The 12,128-nt window shown below is 40.6% G+C and overlaps 1 protein-coding gene across 1 annotated transcript in view; it reads left to right on the plus strand.

Moving 5' to 3' along the window:
- Positions 1-6,598, plus strand: part of LOC139227820 (ankyrin repeat and SAM domain-containing protein 1A-like) — a 482,026-nt gene extending 475,428 nt beyond the window's left edge. Inside the window, exon 26 of the mRNA XM_070858888.1 lies at positions 6,515-6,598. Within this exon, the coding sequence (XP_070714989.1) occupies positions 6,515-6,518 (4 nt within the window). The 3' untranslated portion in view covers positions 6,519-6,598. The remainder of the gene's footprint in view (positions 1-6,514) is intronic.
- Positions 6,599-12,128: the final 5,530 nt, after the last annotated feature.

Raw genomic sequence — 12,128 nt, forward strand, 5'->3', positions numbered from 1 at the left:
TTAAGTTATTAAGTTATTGAAAATAAAATGGACTGAACTTATGATCTTTGTCACATTGTTCAAAAGGTGTAAAGATATAAAATTTAGTTTGTTATTGCTAAAGCATGACCACAACTAGTAACCAGTGAAGGGACAATGATTATATGCAGATTGCTAGCTCTTATTTTTTTTTAAATAGCAATCTTGTTGTGCGAGGCCCCTTGGGGAAGAGTGACCATAATATGGTAGAATTCTTTATTAAGATGGAAAGTGACACGGTTAATTCAGAGACTAGGGTCCTGAACTTAAGGAAAGGTAACTTCGATGGTATGAGACGTGAATTGGCTAGAATAGACTGGCGAGTGATACTTAAAGGGTCGACGGTGGATAGGCAATGGCAAACATTTAAAGATCACATGGATGAACTTCAACAATTGTACATCCCTGTCTGGAGTAAAAAATAAAATGGGAAGGTGGCTCAACCATGGCTAACAAGGGAAATTAAGGATAGTGTTAAATCCAAGGAATAGGCATATAAATTGACCAGTAAAAGCAGCAAACCCGAGGACTGGGAGAATTTTATAATACAGCAGAGGAGGACTAAGGATTTAATTAGGAGGGGGGGAAATAGAGTATGAGAGGAAGCTTGCTGGGAACATAAAAACTGACTGCAAAAGCTTCGATAAATATGTGAAGAGAAAAAGATTAGTGAAAACAAACGTAGGTGCATTGCAGTCGGATTCAGGCGAATTTATAATGGGGAACAAAGAAATGGCAGGTACCAGTTAAACAAATACTTTGGTTCTGTCTTCACGAAGGAAGACACAAATAACCTTCCGGAAATACTAAGGGACCGAGGGTCTAGTGAGAAGGAGCAACTGAAGGAAATCCTTATTAGTCAGGAAATTGTGTTAGGGAAATTGATGGGATTGAAGGCCGATAAATCCCCGGGGCCTGATAGTCTGCATCCCAGAGTACTTAAGGAAGTAGCCCTAGAAATAGTGGATGCATTGGTGATCATTTTCCAATAATCTATCGACTCTGGATCGGTTCCTGTGGACTGGAGGGTAGCTAATGTAACACCACTTTTTAAGAAGGGAGGGAGAGAGAAGGCGGGTAATTATAGACCGGTTAGCCTGACATCAGTAGTGGGGAAAATGTTGGAATCAATTATTAAAGATGAAATAGCAGCACATTTGGAAAGCAGTGACGGGATCAGTCCAAGTCAGCATGGATTTATGAAAGGGAAATCCTGCTTGACAAATCTTCTAGAATATTTTGAGGGTGCAATTGGTAGAGTGGACAAGGGACTACCGGTGGATGTGGTGTATTTGGACTTTCAAAAGGCTTTTGACAACGTTCCACATAGGAGATTGGTGTGCAAAATTAAAGCACCTGGTATTGGGGATAATGTACTGACGTGGATTGAGAACTGGTTGGCAGACAGGAAGCAGTGAGTCGGGATAAATGGGAACTTTTCAGAATGGCAGGCAGTCACTAGTGGGGTGCCGCAGGGCTCAGTGCTGGGACCCCAGCTATTTACAATATACATGAATGATTTGGATGAGGGAATTGAGTGTAATATCTCCAAGTTTGCAGATGACGCTAAGCTGGGGGGGCGGTGTGAGCTGTGAGCAGGATGCTAAAAGGTTGCAGGGTGACTTGGACAGGTTAGGTAAGTGGGCAAACGAGTGGCAGATGCAGTATAATGTGGATAAATGTGAGGCTATCCACTTTGGTGGCAAAAACATGAGGGCAGAATATTACCTGAATGGCGGTAGATTAGGAAAAGGGGAGGTGCAAAGAGACTTGGGTGTCATGGTACATCAGTCATTGAAAGTTGGCATGCAGGTACAGCAGGCGGTGAAGGCGGCAAATGATATGTTGGCCTTCATAGCTAGAGGATTTGAGTATAGGAACAGGGAGGTCTTACTGCAGTTGTACAGGGCCTTAGCGAGGCCTCACCTGGAATATTGGATTCAGTTTTGGTCTCCTAATCTGAGGAAGGATGTTCTTGCTGTTGAGGGAGTGCAACGAAGGTTCACCAGACTGATTCCCGGGATGGCAGGACTGACATATGAGGAGAGACTGGATCGACTGGGCCTGTATTCACTGGAGTTTAGAAGGATGAGAGGGGATCTCATAGAAACATATAAATTCTGACGGGACTGGACAGGTTAGATGCAGGAAGAATGTTCCCGATGTTGGGGAAGTCCAGAACCAGGGGACATAGTCTAAGGATAAGGGTTAAGCCATTTAGGACTGAGATGAGGAGAAACTTCTTCACTCAGAATTGTTAACCTGTGGAATTCCCTACCGCAGAGAGTTGTTGATGCCAGTTCATTGGATATATTCAAGAGGGAGTTAGATATGACCCTTACGGCTATAGGGATTAAGGGGTATGGAGAGAAAGCAGAAAAGGGGTACTGAGGTGCATGATCAGCCATGATCTTATTGAATGGTGGTGCAGGCTCAAAGTGCTGAATGGCCTACTCCTGCACCTATTTTATATGTTTCTCTGTAAACACAGTTGAATGCCAACCAGAGTTGGAGTTAGAATCCAAGCAGTGAGTGTCCTTTGAGCTAAACTTTGTTCATTCAACAGTTTTACCACAAGAATAGTCATTGAGCACTATATCTTGGAGAGAGTTAAAAATGGCAGGACCAGCCTCATTCTGCAGAAATACCACCTACCTGCTATCCACACATATGGATAGCTTATACATCCATTTTTCTTGTAACTTAAGTTAATCATTTTTGAGTTTATTTGTCATGTTATTTTTCTTAAATTATCCAGGCCAAACATTTACAGTTTTATGCACATATGGGTGGCTATTGTGGCATTCAAGAAACAATAACAGGTTTTGTAAATTAATTGCAAATGAATTTACACTGATTCACGTACTGTTAAAAGAATTTGTTTGACACACAAAACTCAAGCCATATTTAATTGAACAAAAGCGAGTAATCTGGTGTCCATAGTAAGATTGAACTCTGCATAAACATACTTATTAATGCCTTCATGGCGATGCTCTAAAACAGCACAAGGACTATGAAATAAAGCAGTTTATTTTCTTCTGACATCCAAAAAGCCCCTCTCCCTGTATTTATCTAGTTGATAACAATAATCTATTGGAATCCTATTTACAGTTGTATTAAGCATATTATCATGTAGAAACTTAATGTGAATTTACAAAATGCATTCCTTTTATGATTGTTTCTGATCATGGATGTTTCTGTTGGGAATGTTCATTTTAGCATGCAACTGACCTTTAGTTATTAATAACTGCAAAATGGATTATGAAATATAAACTGTTAACATTGAAACACATGCATTTTAGGGGGAAGTCATGCATGGCACAGTTAAAATGAGGAACTGTCAAATTTGTGTCCTTTTACAAGGAAGTGTTAATTGTTTGTGTCCCATGTTTTGTTTTCTTTTCTGTCTTTCTTTGTGTCTTCTCCTTCTCCCATTTTTGCAGCTGAGAAGGTAGCCAGGCAAACAGCTTCCACACTTCTCTGGCTCAGACCATGATGAGATGTGAAACAGGGCAGCTATTGTGATTTGGCTGCCAATTGTATCTTCCCCCCCCCCCCCCCCCCCCGACCCTTCCTCTGTAGGGTGATATCTGGAGATACACCAACTGAGCCATTGAGTTTGTGTGATTAGTCATGGGAGTGCACCCATCTCATGCCATGCACGATGGCACTCACTGATGTCCATCACCACTCTACCTTGGTCAAAAAGCATCTCATTGGCATAAGGAAATAGAAGGGAGAAGAGAGAAATCAGATGCATTTCTCCACATCAGCAGGACTAGAAATGAATCTTTCCAAGTATTGAGACAGACTGATTGGAAAAAAATGATGAATGTCCATTGAAATATTTACATACTTTACTTACCCATTTTATTTTAATGTGCCTGTGCAGATTGCCAGCTGACTTGATCATGATCTTTTAGTAGAATGCTATCTGTCGAACCCTAACAACTAAATCCACCCTCACACATTCATACCGCTATAGTTTCTAGTCTTGCGTAGATTGTAGGTGGCACTATTGTAACTGTACATGGTACAGTAAATATTTTTCAAGTTTCGATTACATTTCTGCAGCAGCAAATTATGTAATATTTAATTCATTGTAAAAGTGTGTCTGAATAGAATTTAGTTTTTTTTTTAATTTAAATGTATTTCTAAATAAGCTGTTTACCTTGTTGAGACATTCAGATCACCTTGAGCAGTTCCACATGCTCTCAACCAGGTCATGCGTTTGAGTCATTCAAACATGCTTGCCTTGGCGGGGTCCTGGATGAGTTTCTTCAGCTCATCTATTTGATGGAGCACACCCTGGAAGCAAAATCTTTGGAGAGCGAAGAGAAAGGCACATAGTTCTTGTCCATTCTCTTGGTCACTTCCATAATATCATTGGTGGTCAAAATGAAGACAATGACTTGGATAGTTTGTATATGGCAGTAGTATGATTCAGAGTGACAGGCAACTTAAGGAGTGAATACATCTAATTAAATAATGACTGCTTGCATACCTGAATTCTCTACAACCTTATAAATATGTTTTACATTTATGTTTTCCCCTTTTTTCACTTTCTGCCCTGTTCGCTGGCTATCAGTGTGGCCAAGCACCAGTTCTAAGCTTTTCCCAGTGGTGATCTGTGACCAGTTGTTCAGTGAGTAAATTAGGTTTCTTGCCTTCATGTCTTTGTAAGAAAGCACCGATCAGTTCCCAAAGACTCAGGCAATATAAAAAAAATCACTTGTGGGGAATACGAAGTCCAAAACTGCTTCCTTTAATTCTATGGCGCACAGCCTGTTAATCCATCTGATTTCCACAAGTAACCTTTTGTTGAAAGTTGACACTTCTGTTTGTTCTTTGAAGATTTTATAAGCCATCAGTCGTCAGAGCAACATGATAACATTTCTTGTGCTGTATGATTTTTCAAAAGCCCGTCTCTTCTCCCCAAATCTCTTTAGCTCTGCTTACCCAAACCCACACGCATGGTCTTACCAGGTCAACTCACCACCTGTGGCCAAAAAGCCATTGCACCAATTTGCAGATCTCTGTCACGGTTGTTCTTCAGCCAACCATTAGAAGTCCTGGTGATTGTTTTCCCTCCAATTTTACAGAGGTTGTAGACCATGCAAGACTTCAAAGATGCCCAGCCTTTGCTCAAACATTGGCCTGGATTTTGCATTGAGAGTAACGGTGAAGCTAACAGCAACTTCCAGAGTTCGCACATGCACAGTTAAAGGCGGAAATTGCGCTCCAAGTTACCCTGCTCCACAGGCTACATTATAACTGTACCTCGCCAATAGACTCGGCATTGAATTCAATGCAAGGGCGTGAAGTTACGGTACTTACCCACTAGTTATGCCCTAAACACAGCAGAAAGTGTTAGGGCTGGTACATTAACAGCATGATCAGTCATAATTACTGCCAAACAACCTCTCTGGCACTGAAAATTTAATTTTACAAGTGTGGAGTCTCATTCTTTCAGCATTTAATTAATGTTGAGAGCTTTTATAAAATGTATATATTTTTAAAACTTTTTCTGTCTGCCTTTTTTATCTCACTCCCTTAATCACAAATTTCTTTCCCGATTTTTATTTTGCTTTCTGTACATGATTTAAATCTAAGTTATACTTCCTGGTTTAGATTCTGCGTGGCTCAGTAAGGATTAATCAGTCTGATTGGTTGAAGAGCTACGCTGTTTCTTGATCTGCTCACACTTCCCCCGGAGAGGGCGCCGTACTGGATCAGACACCCAATGACAGCAAGTTGCAGCTCAAAAGTCTGTGTAAAACTCTGGGCAACTGTCAGTGTAGTGAATGGTGAGCGCCATTCCTTCGCCCTTGAATGCAAAATCCAGGCCCCTGTCACCCCTCTCTTCAATCCCTCTCCTAGAATGGTACAGCTGTGATAGAAACTTAGTGGAGTAAAGGATCATAGCTGTCTCCTACCATCAAATGGCATCACATATTGATGTTTCAACACTCTACGCCATCATGCTCTCCAGACCTTGGAAAGCACTGTTAATCAAACTATGTGATACAGTATGTGCCTGCCAATAGAATGCATTTACTTGGGGAAATCCAATTTGGAGGATATTTTTTTCTAAACCTGTTTACTCCCAATGCATTTAAAATCAAATCTTATCTATTTAGCTGTTGGGATCTGATAAATTAGATTTATTCCTGTCCATGTGTCCCAGTTTGTTGGATACATAGCAATGTTTCTCGGCTCCCATTAATTCTTCCAATTCCATTTAGTCTTTCAATTCCTCTTTGTAATCTGCATTACATATTGCCTTAAAATCTTTTTAATATGTATTCTAGATGAGCTGTTCTAAAAATGCACACAAAAAATCATGAGTTTAATAGGATCATCTCCAGCCTCGCTTCTGTGGAAACAGTGTATTGTGTTGAGCAACTTGAGTTCGAACACTCTCTTGGTAATCATTTGTATACGCTTTAAGTTTAACATCACCTACATTTTGTCTCTTTGTTTTAACTCCATGTAGCTGAAACTCTGGGGTGAGTGTATGTTTACTGGAAATGTGGCAGTGGGTGTCCCAGATCAACATGAGGGAGTATTAAAACCATCTGAGCAGCAGCATCCCATACCAGAGAGAACATGGAACTGAAGTTTACTTGTACAGCAGTGGTTTCCACTTTCTTTATCACAGCACAACATAGGAAAAGCATTTTCAGGACTTCTTACCTAACCAGTGCTTGGATGCCATCAAGAAATTTAGCCACGTAACCAAAGAAGTATCATTGTGAACAGCACTAATTTGCCCTTTGTGAGAATGATCAAATGGAGCCACCATCTTTAATCTGGTTGATGCTGCTTTGTTTTATGCAACAGCAAGCAGTGATGTGCACTGTCCCCAAACTGTCGTACATAAACTATGAGGAAAAGGATTTTATTTTTATTTTTACGTTGAACATATTTTCATTAAATCTAGGTTTTTCACTTGTCCATTGTTTCTTTCAACCCTTCCCCATCGCCCAAAACAAACCTGATTAAGATAATTAAATTCTGTAGTTCTAACGCAAAGCAGTAGTACCACAGTTAATGTGTAAGTTTGTCTAAGCTGCAGCGTTAACCTTCTTTCTGAACTGATTTCCTGAAAAATTTTAATTGATCGTCTTAGTCTGCAGGCATCTCAACAGTTTTGCTGTGTTCAAATCAATTCTAACCTGCCAGCATCATTACCACCATTTCAACATGGAAGAAGCTGTAGGATCAAAGTCTTAAGAGTCTGGAAGCATGGTGTATTTTGCTTCAGTAGCAATGTTGTATTTTAAACTATGAACCTGTACTTGAGCGAAGCTGAAAGACACCAGAAAATACTAAGTTATGCCATGAATTACTGGAAAGGATTTCAAGCAGTGCTTCTGTTCCACTGCAGAATGGTGTCATCAGTTTATGCAAGATGAATTTACAAATGTGAAGAAATCCCACTTTCATATCTGGGTCTTGGGGTTAAAGTTCAAGGTAGTTTTAAGATGTTCAGTCGAACATAAGATTATAAAGGATACTTTGGGATTGAGAGTTTAAGGTATATGAAAAACTGTCATCAGTTTCATTTTTACAGAACCACATTATCAAGGAGGGCAAGGCATTTTAATAAAGCATGTTGAGGGAATTTAGATGTTACCAGTTTTATATTGAAACCATAGTATGGCACAAGGGATGAAATTCTATCTATTTATGATTTCATTGTGTGATTTATAAGGTTATGGAACTGACTCATCCCTTCTGTTAGTAGCCATTGTGTACAAACATAAACATTTAAAGAATTGCAAGCCCCCTCCCCAAGTCATTCCCTCGACTGGTACAAATATGGATTTGGGTTGAACGTGAATGAATTCTGCATGGCTTAAACCTATTTCTACTTTTGCACTCGTCAACTTTTTTTAAATCCTTGGTTTCCTTTCGGAGACATTTGCCACTATGCAACTTCCTATGGCCAAGAGAACAGAATCATATGGGGAACGGCTTCCTTCGTGACCATGGTCAATATAATGCCATGATTTCCTGATTCAAAATTAATTTTGTAAAGGAGGCAGCTGGCAACTGCCATTTTGTCGCTACCCTCCTCAATGCTGGAACATTCCCATCATGCAGTGTGCACCATATATCAGCCCAGTCAAGAAGCAACATCATTTGCACCCAAGCAGAGCAATGGTAGATCAGCTTGAGTGACTGGCAGCCCTGAGCTGTAATCAGCAGACAATGCAGGGACAAGCTGTCATTTTATTGCTAGGATACGTGTCAACTTCTGTGGGGATTCTTTGAGAAACTTAATAGATGTAGTGCAATGTAACAGCAAATCGTTGGACAATTATTCCAATAAGCAAACACACGTAATTACTAATTCTTACTGAGCAAAACATAATGCCATAAAATGGCTTTTGAATCAAGAGTGGGCCAGTGAATGGGGTGTTTTTTAAGTATTCAAATTATGTACAAATATCTAAGCAGCAGTATTTTTAACCTAACTTGCTTGATTAAATAACTTGATGGGAATTACCCAGAACCTGTTGATTAATGATGAACAGCTAACCTATTTTGTAGAGATTTTTAGTAGATATTCTTCATGATGTCTTGATTCTGTTTTGATTAACAGTAATAATCTCAGTAAAAGTGCACTAATGGGCAGAGGAGTAGCCGCTTCACCTAATTTCAGTCACAATCTGATTTTTGTTTTACTGTTGTAAAATTTAGTTTTTAAAAAAAATATTTGTACTCTGGGTCAAGGGCTGTGAATGCTGTGTAGACACTAAGCAGGGCTTACTGGTGTATATCTTCTTCTAAATTTTAGACATTTCTGATGGTTAGCATTGGATCTAATATGTATTGATGGGTGTTTATTAATTTTCCAGTTCTGTATTACAGTACTTGAAATACATATTTCTATGTGTATATAACTGTAGATTATGACCGAGTGTTGAAACTGGACATATCATGGTACCAAACACTAGGATTGTTGTGCAAAAACTAGACTGACCTCATAACGATACGAGTTTGTAAATATACTTGGGCTTCCAGTCTGTTTTTGTTATTTCTTTTTGCCATTATTTGTACAATTGGAAATTAATGAATAAACAGAACCTGAGAAACTGTTTCTGTGTAAGTCTTTCCTATGGACCAAGATTGACAGCACCAAATGATTTTGCTTTGCAGTTATCTTCAGGGTTGTAGTTCTTTGCAGTGAACTTCAGGTTTCCTTTGCTCCATTACCGAAGTCACAATATATCTTAATTCATATCACATTGTTTCAACTCTTTCACCAACAAATCTCAGGAGCTTCCATGAGTTTCAAGTAACCATTCCCAACCCACTTTTCACAATGTAAGAATAAAAGTGTACAGTAATAAAATTGATTGCGTGTGTATAAATGTTGAAAGTGTAGACTATACAAGAAGACAGTTTTGAAAGATTCAAAATGGAAGCTCACAGACTTCCAGCATGGTGTTTGTGTATTGTGTTAATTGGAAAGCCATTAAACCTAATCAAGGGATGGCTGGGCCAGTCCAGCAGACACCTGAGTGAGGAGAGCAGACAAGGAACTGACCTGGAACCAAGGTCCAATCCTGAGGCTTTCGGAGGAACAATGGACTTAATGGATATTAAAAACTCAAGCCACGGTTTGCTCGGCCCTTTTTTCTTGAGCACATGGCAAAGCAGACCTTCCTCTACAGACCAAGAAGCAGGCTGTGTGCTGTGCCCAGAGGCAAGTAAAGAATACTGTTTTTATTATAACCTCATTGTATCTCTCTTGTAATTAGGTAGATCCGTAAGATAACTGACTATTGCTGTGCATGTGTGTGTTTTTAATAAACTGTTCCGAATTGTTTTAAAAGAATTGTCTCGCTGGCAATTTAATGCCAGAGATTTAGAAATGTTACAAATTGGTGGAGAATGCGGGCATCTGGCGAGACAGCTTTTTGATGATTCTTTTGAACAATTGGAAATTTCGGGAGTTGCGATTCTAACTTATGCTGTGAAGTATAACTTATACTGTACATTAATGATTTAGATGAGGGGATTAAATGTAGTATCTCCAAATTTGCGGATGACACTAAGTTGGGTGGCAGTGTGAGCTGCGAGGAGGATGCTGTGAGGCTGCAGAGCGACTTGGATAGGTTAGGTGAGTGGGCAAATGCATGGCAGATGAAGTATAATGTGGATAAATGTGAGGTTATCCACTTTGGTGGTAAAAACAGAGAGACAGACTATTATCTGAATGGTGACAGATTAGGAAAAGGGGAGGTGCAAAGAGACCTGGGTGTCATGGTACATCAGTCATTGAAGGTTGGCATGCAGGTGCAGCAGGCGGTTAAGAAAGCAAATGGCATGTTGGCCTTCATAGCAAGGGGATTTGAGTACAGGGGCAGGGAGGTGTTGCTACAGTTGTACAGGGCATTGGTGAGGCCACACCTGGAGTATTGTGTACAGTTTTGGTCTCCTAACCTGAGGAAGGACATTCTTGCTATTGAGGGAGTGCAGCGAAGGTTCACCAGACTGATTCCCGGGATGGCGGGACTGACCTATCAAGAAAGACTGGATCAACTGGGCTTGTATTCACTGGAGTTCAGAAGAATGAGAGGGGACCTCATAGAAACATATAAAATTCTGACGGGGTTAGACAGGTTAGATGCAGGAAGAATGTTCCCAATGTTGGGGAAGTCCAGAACCAGGGGTCACAGTCTAAGGATAAGGGGTAAGCCATTTAGGACCGAGATGCGGAGGAACTTCTTCACCCAGAGAGTGGTGAACCTGTGGAATTCTCTACCACAGAAAGTTGTTGAGGCCAATTCACTAAATATATTCAAAAAGGAGTTAGATGAGGTCCTTACTGCTAGGGGGATCAAGGGGTATGGCGAGAAAGCAGGAATGGGGTACTGAAGTTGAATGTTCAGCCATGAACTCATTGAATGGCGGTGCAGGCTAGAAGGGCCGAATGGCCTACTCCTGCACCTATTTTCTATGTTTCTATGTTTATAAACGGTTAAACGGATCGGGAGAGTTGCGTCTTGGGAGCAGTCGTCTCGATAGTTGTAATTGTTTAAGTGGGGATCCACCAGTAGTTATATTCAAAAGACACAGGATGAAGGGATCAGTCATGAACAGAAAGCCAACAATCAAAAGAAATGTTGAGCTAGTTTATCAGAAGTTGCCAAAAGGTTCCCGATATTAGACATATAAGAGTTAACGGCACAGGCACGATGCCTCCACAAGGGTCAACCTGCATCCTTCGGGAAGCTGGTGGCACTTATCCAGGAGAGAGTAAAGGAGAGCTGAGGCCAAACGGGCAAACGGTCTCGTGGCATTAAGCACATTTTATTGTGCCCAGAGAGATGAGAAATTAATGAGGCAGGAGGCCAAAGTGATACAGGATTTGAAAGATTTGCAAGTAAAAGAGATTCAACTAAGAGAGAAATTAAAGGTATAAAACAACAAAAGGAAGAAGGCTTCCAACTTGTGAAGCAGTTAAGAGGGAGAAACGCAGCATTTAAGATGAAATTGGTCAATTAAGCCACAGTATTAAGTAATTAGAAAGAGGGTTCAAACAGGCAGCTGCATTGCTACAACAACAAAGCGCCTCAAATTTAAATGCCACAGTAGCCATTGTTGAAGCAAATGGAAACAAATTAGAGTTAAAAAAAATATATAAATTGGGAAACTTGAGGCTCCAGCAAGAGAGAAGATGCTAGGGGAGCATTCAGGGAAGTAATTAAGAAGCCACATAGGGAGGCAGATCACTCCCAGCCCCAACTAGAAATAGCGAGGCTAAAAAGTAAGTTGGGGAGCAGCAGGTCCTGGTATCCGCAGTAACACGGGGAGCCATAACACAGACAGCAGAAGGGGACAAGGGGGAGACAGATTGGGAAGAGGAAGGCAATCTGTGTAATCCCCAGGAGGGTGGTGCAGGATGGGATACCTTGGAGACACAAGAGCCAATCGTAGCCATAGTAACCACTTCTTCATGACGTAATGCACATGGACACATCACCAGTAACTATACCGACTCGCGGCCCATTTCTGGTGCTGACACCACGGCGTGTAGCCACGAGTTGGGGCCCATTAATGACCCACTGGAAGTTAATAGGAGATGGGCAAAT

The sequence above is a fragment of the Pristiophorus japonicus genome, chromosome 17 (genome assembly GCF_044704955.1).
Source record: "Pristiophorus japonicus isolate sPriJap1 chromosome 17, sPriJap1.hap1, whole genome shotgun sequence".
NCBI classification, from domain to species: Eukaryota; Metazoa; Chordata; class Chondrichthyes; family Pristiophoridae; genus Pristiophorus; species Pristiophorus japonicus.